This window comes from Pempheris klunzingeri, chromosome 22 (assembly GCF_042242105.1).
Source record: "Pempheris klunzingeri isolate RE-2024b chromosome 22, fPemKlu1.hap1, whole genome shotgun sequence".
NCBI classification, from domain to species: Eukaryota; Metazoa; Chordata; class Actinopteri; order Acropomatiformes; family Pempheridae; genus Pempheris; species Pempheris klunzingeri.
In genome coordinates this window covers 15,118,081-15,132,496 of record NC_092033.1, presented here as the reverse complement: position 1 = coordinate 15,132,496, position 14,416 = coordinate 15,118,081, and the positions used below count along the sequence as shown (strand labels likewise).

At 42.1% G+C, this 14,416-nt stretch overlaps 1 protein-coding gene across 1 annotated transcript in view; it reads left to right on the top strand.

Moving 5' to 3' along the window:
• The first annotated feature begins 1,584 nt into the window (after window positions 1-1,584).
• rassf3 (Ras association domain family member 3) overlaps window positions 1,585-14,416 on the top strand; it is a 62,915-nt gene continuing 50,083 nt past the window's right edge. Inside the window, exons 1-2 of the mRNA XM_070853512.1 lie at window positions 1,585-2,105; window positions 13,915-14,027. Of these exons, the coding sequence (XP_070709613.1) occupies window positions 1,595-2,105; window positions 13,915-14,027 (624 nt within the window). The 5' untranslated portion in view covers window positions 1,585-1,594. The remainder of the gene's footprint in view (window positions 2,106-13,914; window positions 14,028-14,416) is intronic.

The following is a 14,416-nucleotide window of genomic DNA, read 5'->3' as shown; positions in this document are numbered from 1 at the left end:
CATGCAAAAGACTTCAGACTGTTTATCCATCACTTTGAGCTGTTTCATTATTTGACTGTCAGCCACTTTTAGTTGCCCATTTCAACCTCTTTGCTTGCTAACTAGTGTTCAGTTTTTAATACCCCTGCCAGGAATGACTGGTTTAAATTGGTGACTTTGAACCGTGTTGGTCCGCAGTGAAAACTCTGAGTTTTCATCAAAAGCTGTTGCCTTGGTGGCGCGATGAATTTCGATTGAAAATGTTCCTTCGCCGTGAGTATTAAAAGTGCAGTAACTCCACTCTACAAGGTCCTATCTTCACCACATTTATACTGTTTGATCACTGTCCGGCTCCAATCATCATTTGATTTGCATGAACTTTTCACAGTGTAGTCAACACTTCATATGCTGAAATATAGGACGTGATTAGTGGCTGTTCTCTAGCGTCACATAGGGGACACAGGAAGTGACATGTAACTCCTTGATGCACTGTCTGAAATACATGAAAACTCTGAGCTTGGCATGGAAGGGTCGGCATCCGGCTACAGGATGAAGCCGCCGCCCAACCCGACATGCATGAAGGTGCGAGGGCCCTCCAACGCTGCTTGCAGCTTTAATTTCATCTTGCATTCGTGTTTTTTTCTGAATGTTGACTGTTTATCAAAAGGTCTGTCAGTGCAGCAGAAAGAAATAAGACTTAGTTAACACTAACTTATTACCACAGTATATTTATTTCATGAGAAATGCTATTATGGCACAAAGTCCATGGCTGTAAGGATCTATCCTGACCACATGTGAGGGGAGCTTGTCAGTGCAGTAGAATAGTATAATATCTCAGTTAAATCTGCCTTCCTGTGGGGGACGCATGTCTAAAATGACATTAAAGGCTGTTACTATTATTAAAGTGAACACATTCCTTGTTTTCCTTTAACTGAGGAGACTTGAATTTGTACTAGTAGAAACGCATTCAAGTGGAAATGGCGCCGCCTTGTGGTCAATTAAAGAACTACATGTACTAACAGAGCAGCCGTGATCACATTTAAATTCCTCATAATTTCTATGATTCAGTTTTCTTAAATTTTCTAATCACTTTGCGAAATGTTTCCCTTTGTGTTTTATTATTTGTTTTTATAAATTCAGCACATCAACAACGAGCCCTAACTGCACTTTGCTTTACTTTAATCGTTAAATCAGACTGAGGAAGAATCTTACTAGACAATTTGACAGCGGAAGGGACCTCCCACAAATTAAAGTTATAATTGTATTATATGTGTGCTTCTGATGGATGCCATGGATGCCGAATTAAAGAGAACAATCACATTAATCCAGTGACTTAATTAAATCGAGTTTGCCATTTGGAAACGTTTCCTGGCAATGAAATAATCTTACAATTTTATTTTTCTAAAGCGGAGTTTGGCGTGCACTCCTTGCTGGACCGTCCGCCCTGCTGTTAGTCCCCCACAGCAGTGAGATCCTACCCGGCACACCTCAGACTGCCTCAACCGGCTCACCGACAACACACCGGTCTGTCATCAGTCACAACAACGACGTCTCCTCTGTCTGTCAGTGTTGCTCTACCGACCCGTGAGGCGGCGCAGTGTCCGGACTGTGCGTAATGTTCAACATCGTGCACCAGGGTCGGAAATACGTCCCCGCGCGCTCCCCGGTGACCGATGACTCTTCGCTAAATGTGGAGGCTGTTCACTTCAACAAATCCCCAGAGGCATCGGAGGCGACGTGGCCGCCGCCAGGTGCCAAGATGCGGATCTCCAAGGCCAACAAGGGCGCGGTGGTGGTGAGAGCCGTCCGGCGGCACGCGTCTCCTCAGCCGCCCAGCCTGGAGAGCCTGGAGGCGGCCTGGAGTGAGAGAGGGCACCCAGAGGTGAGACCTCCAGGGAGAACACCGAGCCACGAGGGGAGAGACGGCGAGCCTGAAGCAGGTGGAGGGCCAGCGCGGAGCAGGAGGAAGGGGTTCAGACCCCCCGATGTGAGGACCATCTTCTCTGAGAGAGACCCCAGGGTGAAGGAGGAGTCCGGGGAGGGACACACCTTCGAGCCTGGAGGAGAGAACACCTGGTGTGATGTGTGCTGCCACTACATCTTCCAGCTAGGTCTCACCTGTGCAGGTGAGGAGCAGGGGTGAGTGGGAGGGGGGAGGGGGGAGGGGGCCCTTAGGAGGGAGATTTAAGACTCATTTCAAACCTCTTTCCCTCAGACAGACAGTTAATTTCTTCTGTAAAGCTGTTATCAATAAGAACTGAACTACTAAAGCAGAGGTTTATAGCACATTTCTGAATGTAGAACTCAGAACCCATAAAAATAAGAAATAAATGACATCCCTATGAGCATCCTCTAGCAGATGTAAACACCAGGCGCCACACTAAAATGAAGGAACTATAACATTTTGTTGCATCAAATTTTAAAATCATAACATTTTAATCACAAAAAGTGAATTTTAAATACTCTGAAAATTGCACACAGTTTGGTTGGAGAGCTCAGCGTGACCACCCTGTCAGAAAGTAAACCCACCACAGCGTTGGCTGCCTTTTTATTTATTAACACACCTTTTTAGATTAGAAGTCTCTCATTCAGCGCTGAAACAATCAGCTGATTAATCGATTATTCGATCAACAGTAGATTAATCAAACTATTTTGACCGTTTGTTTGATCATTTCAGTCATTTATCATGTTAAAAATATACAAATATTTGCTAGTTGCACCTTCTCAGATTTAAGCATTTGCTGTTTTTGAATTGTAAATTCAAATACATTTAGGTTTTTTTTATCCTTTGTGGTAATTCTGTGCACTTTCATACCAAGTCAGCACTTAACCCCTTCAGACTCAGCTTCCACTTTGATGACTGTTATTTGTTTATTGGTCTCAACTAATGAAAAGACAGTTTTACAATTTCACATCGGGCCTTTAATATGTATAAACACCGACCAGAGGGGTTTCTGGAGAATAAATCCAAAATGTAATAGCTGAAAGCAGAATTGAGTGTTTGGGTTTTTACAGAGGGAGACGTGCTTTGCTGCACACTCACATTCGGATTCACCTCGAGCTCTAAAATCATTTGATGATCAAAGTGACATCAACGCTCTCAGCTGGCAGTGACGTGCAGTGGAACCCACATGCCTGACTGCTTGTGACGCCACAGGCGGGGCTCTGAAGCTGTCAGACACAGCTCGGCAGCAGGAATGCAGTCGGTATGCAGGAGAACCGGTCCGTCGCCAGAGGAAGCGAGCCTCAAACTGTGGCCCTTGGGGACAGACGCAGGCTCGTCTTCCTCGTGTGCTTCCTCCTTCCAACATGGCTGTCGTGGTGCTTGTGTTCATGTCGGAATGGAAATAAGAGCCAGGAAGTTTTGAATATTCAAACAGTATCTTTAAACATTGGTTCACACTCACAGTTTGAGTCTTATCTCGAGGTCCATTTAGTTTTTCAGGAGCTTTCAGACACATCGCACTGATTACTGATTACAGCCTTCATAAAAATCTGACAGCGGTACCTGAAAATCAAGTAAGACGACCTCATGATAACATTTTTTGTTAAGCTTCTCTTCAAAGTCAACGAGGAACCTCCTAGATCAAATCTGATGCGATCTTGTTAATGATATATGCATCTATTAAACTTAAGATCAGCACACACACAGTGTTCTGTTCAAGAGCAGCAGCCAAAGTGACTGGAGCAGATCTGAGTTTCACCTTCATCTACTGTGATATTTAAGCCTGAAACACACAACAACACAACAGACAGACTGACTTCTTACTCTGCCTTCAGCTCTTCAGCCTTTTAGCCTCATTATGTTTACAGACAATAGGCCTGCACAGCCAGCTCTGTGCTTCCTGGCAGTTTTACCAGTTTAAGTGTGTGTGTGTGTGTGTGTGTGTGTGTGTGTGTGTGTGTGTGTGTGTGTGTGTATCAATTGTGTGAGCTGGTGTTTCTGCTCATTCAGAATGTATTTCCGCACTCAGGACGACTGTTAAAGGCCCATTTACCAATCAGACTCCTCAGCCTTCCCAAAGATAGAAAGGATAAAAATGATTTTAGATTTTTTTTAAAAAACCAAACTTCCAGAGGTGAAGCTCCTCCTGTTGAGCTCTCTACCGAGGGCTGCTGGTCAATAGTTCACTCATTAACACACACAAACAGTTACTTATAAATCAGCAGCAGCAGCTTTGTTCGGTTTTTTCTTTTAAAAATTAATTTCTCATCCTGCAAGCAGCTTCCTGTTTAAGTCCTATTTAAGGTGACCCTGAAGATTGTTGCTGGGCTTAAAGTTTCATGACTATGAGATGCCTTGATTCAATATTTGCTCATGTTTTGTGTGTGCGCTCTGCCTGTGATTGTGCTCTTCTGAGCAAAGACTTCTCTTCTCCAGCTTCTCTTGTTCCTTCTTCCTGATGTTGCTGTCGCTCAGGACTGCTGCATCTATCACCACTGCCCTCTTCTGCTGTTTGTCAATCAGCATGATGTCAGGTTGGTTCGCCATCACCAGTTTGTCAGCCACAGGATCTTGGCTCGGTCATTCTCGGTCACTTTGGGAGGTGTCTTCCATTCTGACTCAGTGTACACGTTCCTGCACACTATGCTTGGTTATGACGTCCCATGTGTGCTGTTCCTGCCTGCATCTTACACCCTGCTATTATGTTCCAGGTTTCTTCCCGTTAAAGGGGAGTTTTTCCTTCACTACTGTTGCCTAATATAACACCTGATGCTGCTCATGTGGGGATTCTTGAATCCTTAATTTTGAATTCCTGAATCGTCGGGTCTCTCTCTTATTAAAGAGTTTGGTCTAGACCTGCTCTTTATGGAAAGATAACGCTGTTGTGAATTGGCGCTCTATAAATAAAGATTGATTGATTGATGTATGTGCTGGACCGATTCAGCAGCATCTTTGCTCAGCCTGTTCGTGGGCTCCTGTCTCATGTGGACGACCTCTGCTTCTATTGATCTCGTACTAAATGCCTGCTCTTGTGCTGCCATGATTCTAATGCTTGCTAATACTTTTTTTTTTTAACCTTTTCACCCTTTTTCATCTTGACACATCTCTCTCTCTCTCTCTCTGTTTGCTAAACTGTCCTCCAACAGGGGGCACTACTCCCAGCTCCTCCCTGACCCCAGTACTACTTCAGTGTCAGCTATCATCAGTGGGCCTGTATCATGAGGTTAATTACCGCTAATCGGTTCTCCTTCACCGCTCTAAAGCAGTAGTGACCAGTGGCAGCACAGTGCAGCTCGCTGTGAAGGCCACTGTTTCAGGGCAACAAAGAATCAAGCGGATTTTTTTTCACGGCTAATAAATAAACTGATATCAAATCAGCGCACTGACTCGCTGATATCCGATCCAACATTTTAGGCTGTCGTATTGGTATCAGTATAAGAACAACTCAACTGTAATTATAGACTTTTAGAATAAATAAATAAATAGGACCCAATAAATGACTGATTGAAATCTGCTCTGGTTACTTTTCCACCTTGTTTTTAAATTGAACATAGTTGTTTTAAGGACCAAGATGGCCAACCCATAGTGGGACCCTTCACAGTTGTCAGGGGTGTCTGGTGGACAAAATAAGTGATGTTTGTAAATGAGCCCAGACATATTTCTTGTTACGTATCTGCTGCCATGTAAAGTGAAACTGACATATCTGTGATAAGCTGCAGATCCTCCAATAATATCTGCTGTCGTGACATATTGATCGGCTCTAAAACAGCTGGGAGAGTTTATTCACTAAGCCTCTAACAGTGGAGGGAGAAAATCCAGTAGTCCAGAAACATCCGTCGACATGAGCAGGACTTGCATGTGTGTTCACATTTCAGTGTGTTTCTACCTGGTTTCTCGAAGTGGGTCAGATGAGACATCGATAAGGACAGTTCCTGGATTCCCTCTCTCTCTCTCTCTCTCTCTCTGTCACTCTTCCTGTGGGTCTCTCGTCCTTTGTGTCTTTGTCTTGTTCTCTACAAGGTGGAGTAACAGAAACCTGCTACAGAGATCAGCAGTTCTTTGTCTAATCAGGTTTAGTGTTGCACCAGATACACTGTATGTGTGTGTGTGTGTGTGTGTGTGTGTGTGTGTCCATTTGTCATGGCTACGCACTCGAGGGCATTTAAGTATCACTAATAGCTCCCTAATAGCATCTGCAAGCAACTACAGCTTGATTTGCATCTGTTCTCCGTTATTTTGAGATAACAGAAGAGAATAAGCACACGACCCTGTGACCTTTCCTCTGGCACTGCTGCCACCCTCAGTGAAAACCTGTGTTTGTGACTCTCAGAATAACCAAGTGTGCGTGTTTACACTGGGGACCGCTATGAATATGATGGATATACTAATACATACATATATAGATATATATATACATACATATACTGAGTGCTTCTTCTTGTCAGCAGTGGTTGAATGTAACTAACATTTACTGTACTTGAATATAATTTTGAATTACTTGCACTTGATTATTTCCACGTTATGTTACTTTACCCTTCTGCTCATCTTAATTTTGGAGTCAAACATTTACTTCACTACATTTATGTGACACCTTTATTTTTTTATCGATTTACATTAATCAAACAAAATATAATCAACCAGTAAATTGTGATATATTATCATGGCTTAAACTACCTAGCAGCAAGTAATGCCATTAGCCTCATTAGCTTATTCATAGTTTATCATTGATTCTAATCCAGGGGACATTGTGCTTAATGAGTACTTCCTTATCTTTGATGCTATTTTCATGCTTATACTTTTCTACTTTTATGAAATACTTGTAACTGAGTGTTTCTACACTGTTGCACCACTGTTTTTACTTTAGAGAAAGCTGTGAGCACTTCTTCCACCGCTGTCTGTCAGGCTGTGAGAAGCAGATTTATTCTTGAACGAAATGAATCTTCTGAACAAAAGGCTAAAATCAGCAAACCAGCGTATGAGCAGAGAGAGAGTTTCACATTGTGGTGTAGTTTATTTTGGAGGATGGAGGCTCATTTTGAGCCACTGTGCAAAATACTGAACTGTCCTCCCCTCCTGTCTCTGTGTGTGTGTGTGTGTGTGTGCACCATCAGCTGCCACCAATGAGTGTATCTTGTCTTTTGTGGCGCCAAACTGTCACAACGACTGAACAAACAATGGATGGCAGCTGACACACACACACACACACACACTCCGGGGCCAGTGTCTGTGAGGGGAGGGACCAGTGCAGACCTGAGCAGAGGCAGAGAGGCATCATGGATGGCAGTAAAGGATGACTTTGTTCAAAGTTTGGATCTACATCAAGTCACCTCTGGATTTAAAACCCCATCTGGATTGTGTGGGAGCCTGAAACACATGAGCCAGCGTGTGTGTGTGTGTGTGTGTGTGTGTGTGTGCTGCTGATGAGAGTGTGTGAGTGAGCAATGGGTTTTGCGAGAAACATTGGGAAAACATTGAGGAGATTGTCAGGATTTCTCTATCGTTTTCCAAAAGTGATGCGGCGCTCCGGACGACTGGAGGTCAGCCTGCTGTGGAGGAACCACGGTGAGTTTTCAGTGTGTGTGTCTGACGTGACTACCCAGTGGGGTTGGTGTTTTTGGGAGAGATGCTGCTTGATCTTCCCTTCAAACTGCACTCTTCACTTCCTGTCAATGGAGACGAATTCTGTGTCCTCACCCAGAGACGACCCTGTTTGCTGTAAACTGAGCTGAACACTGCTGCTCTCTGGCAGCAGGAACCAGCACGTATCATGACCAGCTAAAACACTCATGTGCTCCTTTGAGTAAAAACAGTGTGTGCAAGGTCTCCACCGTCAGCCACAGGCATTGTGTCTGCAGCTGTTCTAATGTGCCCAAGAGTGTGTGTGTGTGTGTGTGTGTGTATGTGTGTGTGTGTGTGCGTGCGTCTGTGCATGCATGTGTGTTGTAGTATTTTTTTTAATTCATAAAACACCTGAGAACATGTCGAAACATGCTTCAGAAAGAAAGAAAGACAGAAAGATCATTATAAGGAAAGAGAAAAGAACAGATGGCTGCTGTATTTAGCAAACACCTGTCACACACACACACACCTGTCTTTGTCTCCTAACTACAGGCATTTGCTGAACCAGAATTGCAGTTTTCTTTACATTTTACGACTGAGTCATCAAATGTTGCATCAATTGTATTTGAATTTGAACAAATGACAAACATGAGCAATACCAATAACCAACGATAGCAGCAACATATCAACAGAGATGATGATAAAAACATGTCGGTCACTATATTATTGGAAATGTACAGTATATAGAGTATACAGAGTCAGTATATAAAATTATAATAATAACTTTATTTATACAGTACCTTTAAAGTAGATAGGTGTTTTCTTAATCAGTGGGTGTGTTGTTAAATTATTTTTCCTTTTTATTCAGTCTGAAATTACAGTAAACCAAAATGCCTACCACTACTACTACTACTAATAATAATGATAATGATAATAAATAACTTTATTTATATTGCACCTTTAATTAACCTTTCAGCTTTCACTTTAATTAACTTTCACAGCCCTTAAATGTGATCTCTGCATCTCCTCACTAGTCCATGTTGGCAGCCAGAGTGCACCTTGTAGTTGGTCAGATCATGTTCCACTGCAAACAAACTGGTCCGGAGTATCGTTCAAGTTCCCCTAAAGGCTCTTGAAGCAGTCTGCTCCCATCAAGCACCATTGCTGTGTTCAGATCTGCAAAAGAACAGAACAGAACCAGAGTCTGATTCAACCCGACTAAACAAAAAAACTCCCTGACTGCATCGGCACAGTGTGGGTGTCGGTGCAGAGGGCACCCCAACGAAACAAAACAAAAAAAACACAGCGTTGTCTGGCAGAGGTGAGCCTGACTCACCTTTGCTGCAGTACAATGCAGATTCATCAAATGTTCACATAAGAGCAGATGCCAGGCGCCATGACTTTGTCGTCTGTTTACTCCACGAATGTTAAGACAGAGAGCAAAGTGACTGATACAATGACGACGTTGTGAAATCCTGGATCATAAATTTGGTGGGCAGGTTTTGGATGTGTGATAAACGTTCAAACTCATGGATCTGTTACTTGGCCCCCGCTGAACTGTATTTTTGTCACCCACCAGCATCTACCTGCTTTGTTTTAAAGGAGAACCCGTGTATTTTTAACCCTAAGCCCTATATGTACATATTTTGATGTCTAAATGAAATGGTTAAAAAAAAGGTTTGAAATTGGCGCAGTAGATCACATCAACTGGCTGTGATGTGAATCCTTTGGGACAACTGTGCTCAGTCAAAGCACATCCACTAAAAGGCTTGTTTTTAGTCATTTTAACCCTCAGAACACAGGACTTTACATGATTCTGGTGTGTTAAAGGGTTCAAACTAAAACACCAATGTCACACTGCAACACAAATAACTAACCGAGCGGTTTGCGGTAGACAAGCAACTCCTGTGTTCTGTGAGGTAAAATGAATGTTTTTGTCAGTGGAGCCTGGTTGCTTTGACAAGAGCGACGTGACGGCTGCTTCTGGTTTGACAAAAAAGATCTTTCAGGTCAATAGTGATCTTTTCCATAATTTTTAGATCTTGAATAATTTGGACCAATTCCAAAATGTTTTGCACCTTCCCGTCACTTAGACACCCACTTATGCAGAAGTTTGGCCCAGTTTAAGAGTCCCAGAGTTCCTCTTTATTTTAGAGCTAATTTCTTTCTGAACTCCCAGAAGGAAGGAAGCTGACTTTGACATTCGACCTCTCAAATGTGTGTGTGTGTGTGTGTGTGTGTGTGTGTGTGTGTGTGTGTGTGTCAGCAGGTGAGTGTTAGAGGAGCTGAACGTTCATTGTGCTTCTCTCTGCACACAGAGACCTGATTAGAGAGCTTGTGCTAAAAAGTGTTTCCCACACAGGAGAAGGAAAGTGCTGCATCTGTCCAGTTTGTGGTTTCTGGCCTTTGACCTCTGAGCTCTGAGATCCTGCTGAGTTTCACAATAAGAGGCCTCTGTGTGGTGATTTACAGTACTGCTGTTTGCTTTGGCTGCATCAGTCACTTGTGAAATTCCCTAGAACATCATATTAACAAACAAAACAAACGAATGAGCTAAAAAAAAAAATGCTTTCAATTACTTTCAGTAACAACACAGATGTTTTCCAACATGCACTGGAAGAGAGAATAGGAGGATTTTACATGGGAACTATGAGATTTTGCTACAATTTCTGTTTGATATCTAATTTATCAGTCATTTTAAATCGTTAGTTAGTTAGTTAGTTATCATGATAAAAAAGAGCTAAATATTTATATATAATAAGGGATTCCAATTTATACCTCTTAAAGGAAATATGGGTATCCAGTCAAGTCAATGGAAAACATGCATTTTTAATATATATTTTAAGTAAAACTGTATGTCGTTAACATGTCAGGATCAGTTTTTGCATATTTCTAACCTAGAAGTTACATAAATGCTGGACCTTGATTGTAGCTTCTGGTGTAGAAGCATACAGGGTTAAAGTGTATGTGTGTGTGTGTGTGTATGTCTGACTGTCTTCTGGACGACTGATTGAGTCGGATCGATTGTTGTTGCCTGAGAAAAGCTTTTATCCCTGAGACAGCAGAGGGAGAGAAAAAGGGAGGACGGGGAGGATGAAAGGGTGAAATGAAGAGTAGAAAAGCAGCTGAAAGAGGGGGACGAAACAGAGTATGAGTATTAAGTATTAAGAAGTATTATCGGCACAGTAAAAGAATATTACATTATTTCTGTTTTTCTGTTTGTTAAGGCTGGGTAGATTAGTACTATAGTACAGCATCACATCATACAGTGTAAGTATATCATATGTTTATTATGTAAAAAGTAACTAATAACTAAAGTGTTGAATTAATCTCAGATCCTATTGGCTATCTTCTGGCAACGATTTATCCTCTGGGGAAAAGGGACAATATTTTGGGGCTTCCAGTGTACCCAACAGACATTGTCTTAACGGCAAAGACTTTTTGGCCAATCTCTATAAACAGATCTCTGCACATGAATGCAGATAATATAAAAAGGAGGAAAAAAAGAAAAGTTAATAAAAAGCTAACTCGTCATCAGACACTAGCTGATGGCCAATGCGTTCTGGCTCTTTTGCTGTTTAACTGATGCACCCAAAGTCCATTAGAGTGCGATTGGTCAAAACTGCTTGGACTACAAACGGACTCCAAACAGAAACCAGAACAACTTTGAAGTCAAAGTATTGTGTCAAATAAAGTAAAATGTAGTTCCTCGGTAGGATTCCTCCTCTGGGGGACCATGAATGTTTGTGTGAAACTTCATAGCAATCCATCTGATAGTTGTTGAGATATTTTGCAGTTTTGATGTGTGACAAAACATAAAAAAACACCCGTGCAGCAGGGCAATGCATTATGGGATGGATGGATGGATGTTTGGACTGATGGAGGGATGTAGAATGCTCTTCCTCTCTTCCTCTGTGGATCAAGTTCATTGTCAGAAGGGATCAAGACGGATGATTGAGTGAACGGGTGAATGGAGACACAACGCACACACACACACACACACACACACACGCGCGCATATTCACACGCGCGCCAGTGATAACAAGCTACGTAAGTGAGGAAAGAGAGACAGAGGGGAGAAAGAGAAAGAGAGAGCGACTGCAGATGACTGAGTCAGCAGTCCTGTGTCCACCCCCACCACCACCTCCCCTCCTCTCCCTGTCTGTGTGTCCATCACACTGTGGCCTCCATTTGACTGTTAAATCACCCACTCAGCACAACAACACAGAGACAGGGAAACAGAGCGAGTGGAGGCCACGCAAATCAGCATCTGAAGTCTGATAGAGGCTGAATGCAGGGCAGCACACGGGCGAGAGACACTGACCGAGACTGCGGGGAGAGAGCAGAGAGTGTGCTGGTACTGGAAGTGTGACTGACTCCTCTGTGCGTGTGTTAGTGTGAGTGTGGAGGACAAGGTGATGTAATGTAATAGATCTCAGTGAGGATACTGAGTGCTGTGTGTGTGTTTGTGTGTGTGTGTGTGTGAGAGATGAAGATGGGAGATGGGAGCAGCCATGTGCAAACTGTCGGATAAAGTCGGACAACACGTGAAAAAGAGGTCACCAGGTAGGATCATGGGAGCAAACGCACACATCGATGAACACACGAGTATGTGATGTGGAGCTGTTTGTTAGCATCATTGTGTTTGTCAGAGTGTGTTTTTGAAAAAAGCTTCTTCCGCTCTTCTGTGCAAGTTATTTCAGTACTTAATGGTGCTGCTGGATTCTGGCCAGTCTTGAAGATTCAGAGTGAGTGTGTGTGTGTGTGTGTGTGTGTGTGTGTGTGTGTGTGTGTGTGTGCGGTTTGATGCTCCAATGGAAGTTATAACTAAGTAACTATATGGGTGACGTGACAATTTTCATGTTCAACACTCCCTTGTCTTTTTCTGTGGCACACTTTTATTCTGAGAAATGTCAATCACAAGTCTTCAAAGTGTTTGTTTTGTCTGAACACCCTGCATCCAAACTCTTATGTAAGTGAAAGTATTTACATTAAAGTGTACTTATAGCACCAAAAGTAATGACACTCATCATACATGTTACTGGATATTACTGGGTTATAAACATTGATGCATGAATGCGTTCGTCACTTTAATGCAGCAGCTTAAATGTGGAACTGATTTGAACTACTTTATATTTATTATTGTGTGGATGAATTACGTTTTGTATTAATGATGCAAATCTGCAAAGATACTACATGTATCAAATAAATATAGTGGGGAGCAGGAGCAGAAAGTGACTTTAAAATGTTAAAAGTCTTAAATGTTTGACTTTAAAATATCACAGTGACAGATTTTATGGAAATGTAAGTTACTGCTGATTTAGAGATGAGGTGGACCACAGTATCTAAAGTGAATGTTTCCACAGGATCGTCGCTCAGCCAGGCCGTCACCTTTTCAAGCTAGCACCACGAGTTGTTTAGTGACATAGCACAGAGCAGTGACGGACGGGGTGGGCGATCTGTGGGTCATGTGCTGTCCTGCAGGGTGTAACGTTGACTGTGACATATCCAAGCCGAATTAACGCTTCTTCATCGAAAAATAGTCATGAAAATCTTTCACAGCTGTGACTGTATATCCAGCAAATCCCACATGGGGTCAACCGCCACTCATGAAATGTAACTAAGTGCATTAAGAGTTGAATACGAATTTTACATGTTTTGTTTTTATGCCACCTTTTTACTATATTTCTTATATTTTCTGCATAAAAACATAAAAAGAGCTTTTTTTTTGTCATAAATTAAACTAGTACAGTTTATAATAGTATATACAAGTAAAGTTTCTGTTGGATTATTTTAATAATTAATCAATTGATTAATGGAGAATATAACCAGTTTAATCCATGATGAAAATGTCATGAGCTGTGTGTCAGTCACAGCAGCCATTTTTCTGGATGAGAACTTTTACTTTCAGTACATAAAGGTACATTTTCCTGGTTATTCTTAAATACTTTTTTTAAGTAATATTTTCAATGTAAGCCGTTTACAGTGTAACATGAGTACTTTTACTTAAGTAAAGGATCTGAATATTTCCTGTCATGGACTCCAGGGTTAAGAACATGGAAAAGAAAAACTATCAGAGAGTTATTTGGTATTTTTAAAAAGAAAATGGTCGCTCAGTATTTATAGTAAATATATCCTGAATGTCCTGAACCTTCTTCCTCCTTCATATCTTACACACATCAGAATTTGCATGTTGTTGGTTTTCATATGCGGGGGAGGCTAGATATCAGAAGATTATTTGCATATACGTTATGGTTACACGCACACACACACACACACACACACACTTAATTCAAGTCTTTATGCACACCTGCACGTACCTCACATGTGACTTTACATTCAAGTACAAACCTTTTCCCGTCCTGTATTTTGCTTTATTTATTTTTACATCCACCACCACTGAATCCCTGACTTCCTTCATGTGTCTGCAGGCTGTAAGTACACGTGTCACACTGCGTGTCGGGACAGAGTGTCTCTGGACTGTCACCCTGCAGGTTCACCTGTCTCTCAGGACCAGCTCAACAACAACAACACAGCACTCCATGTGAGTATAAACTAATCTACGTGTGTGTGTGTGTGTGTGTGTGTGTGTGTGTGTGTGTGTGCATCTTCTTTTTTTCCACATGTTCACCTTTATGCAATATGACCTCCAAAAAAACTGAGATTGAATCGACCCAGTTTTTCTGCTGCTGACACTAACTTAAAAACATAAACAGTGTAAACTGTTAGGCTGGAGCCCTGTTAAACCTGGTTCAGAGTCAGTTTAGTTTGGGTTTAGTGTGAGAGTTTCATTCTCACCTGTCCATAGTTTGGGAAACTCAGAGGCATCAGTACAGTGCATCGCCACAAGAGTGAGCTGTAGTCAAACATTTCCTGCAGGGCAGCAGCTGTGGTTCCTGAGCCAGCAGCATGGTCAGTGCACAGCAAAGATTA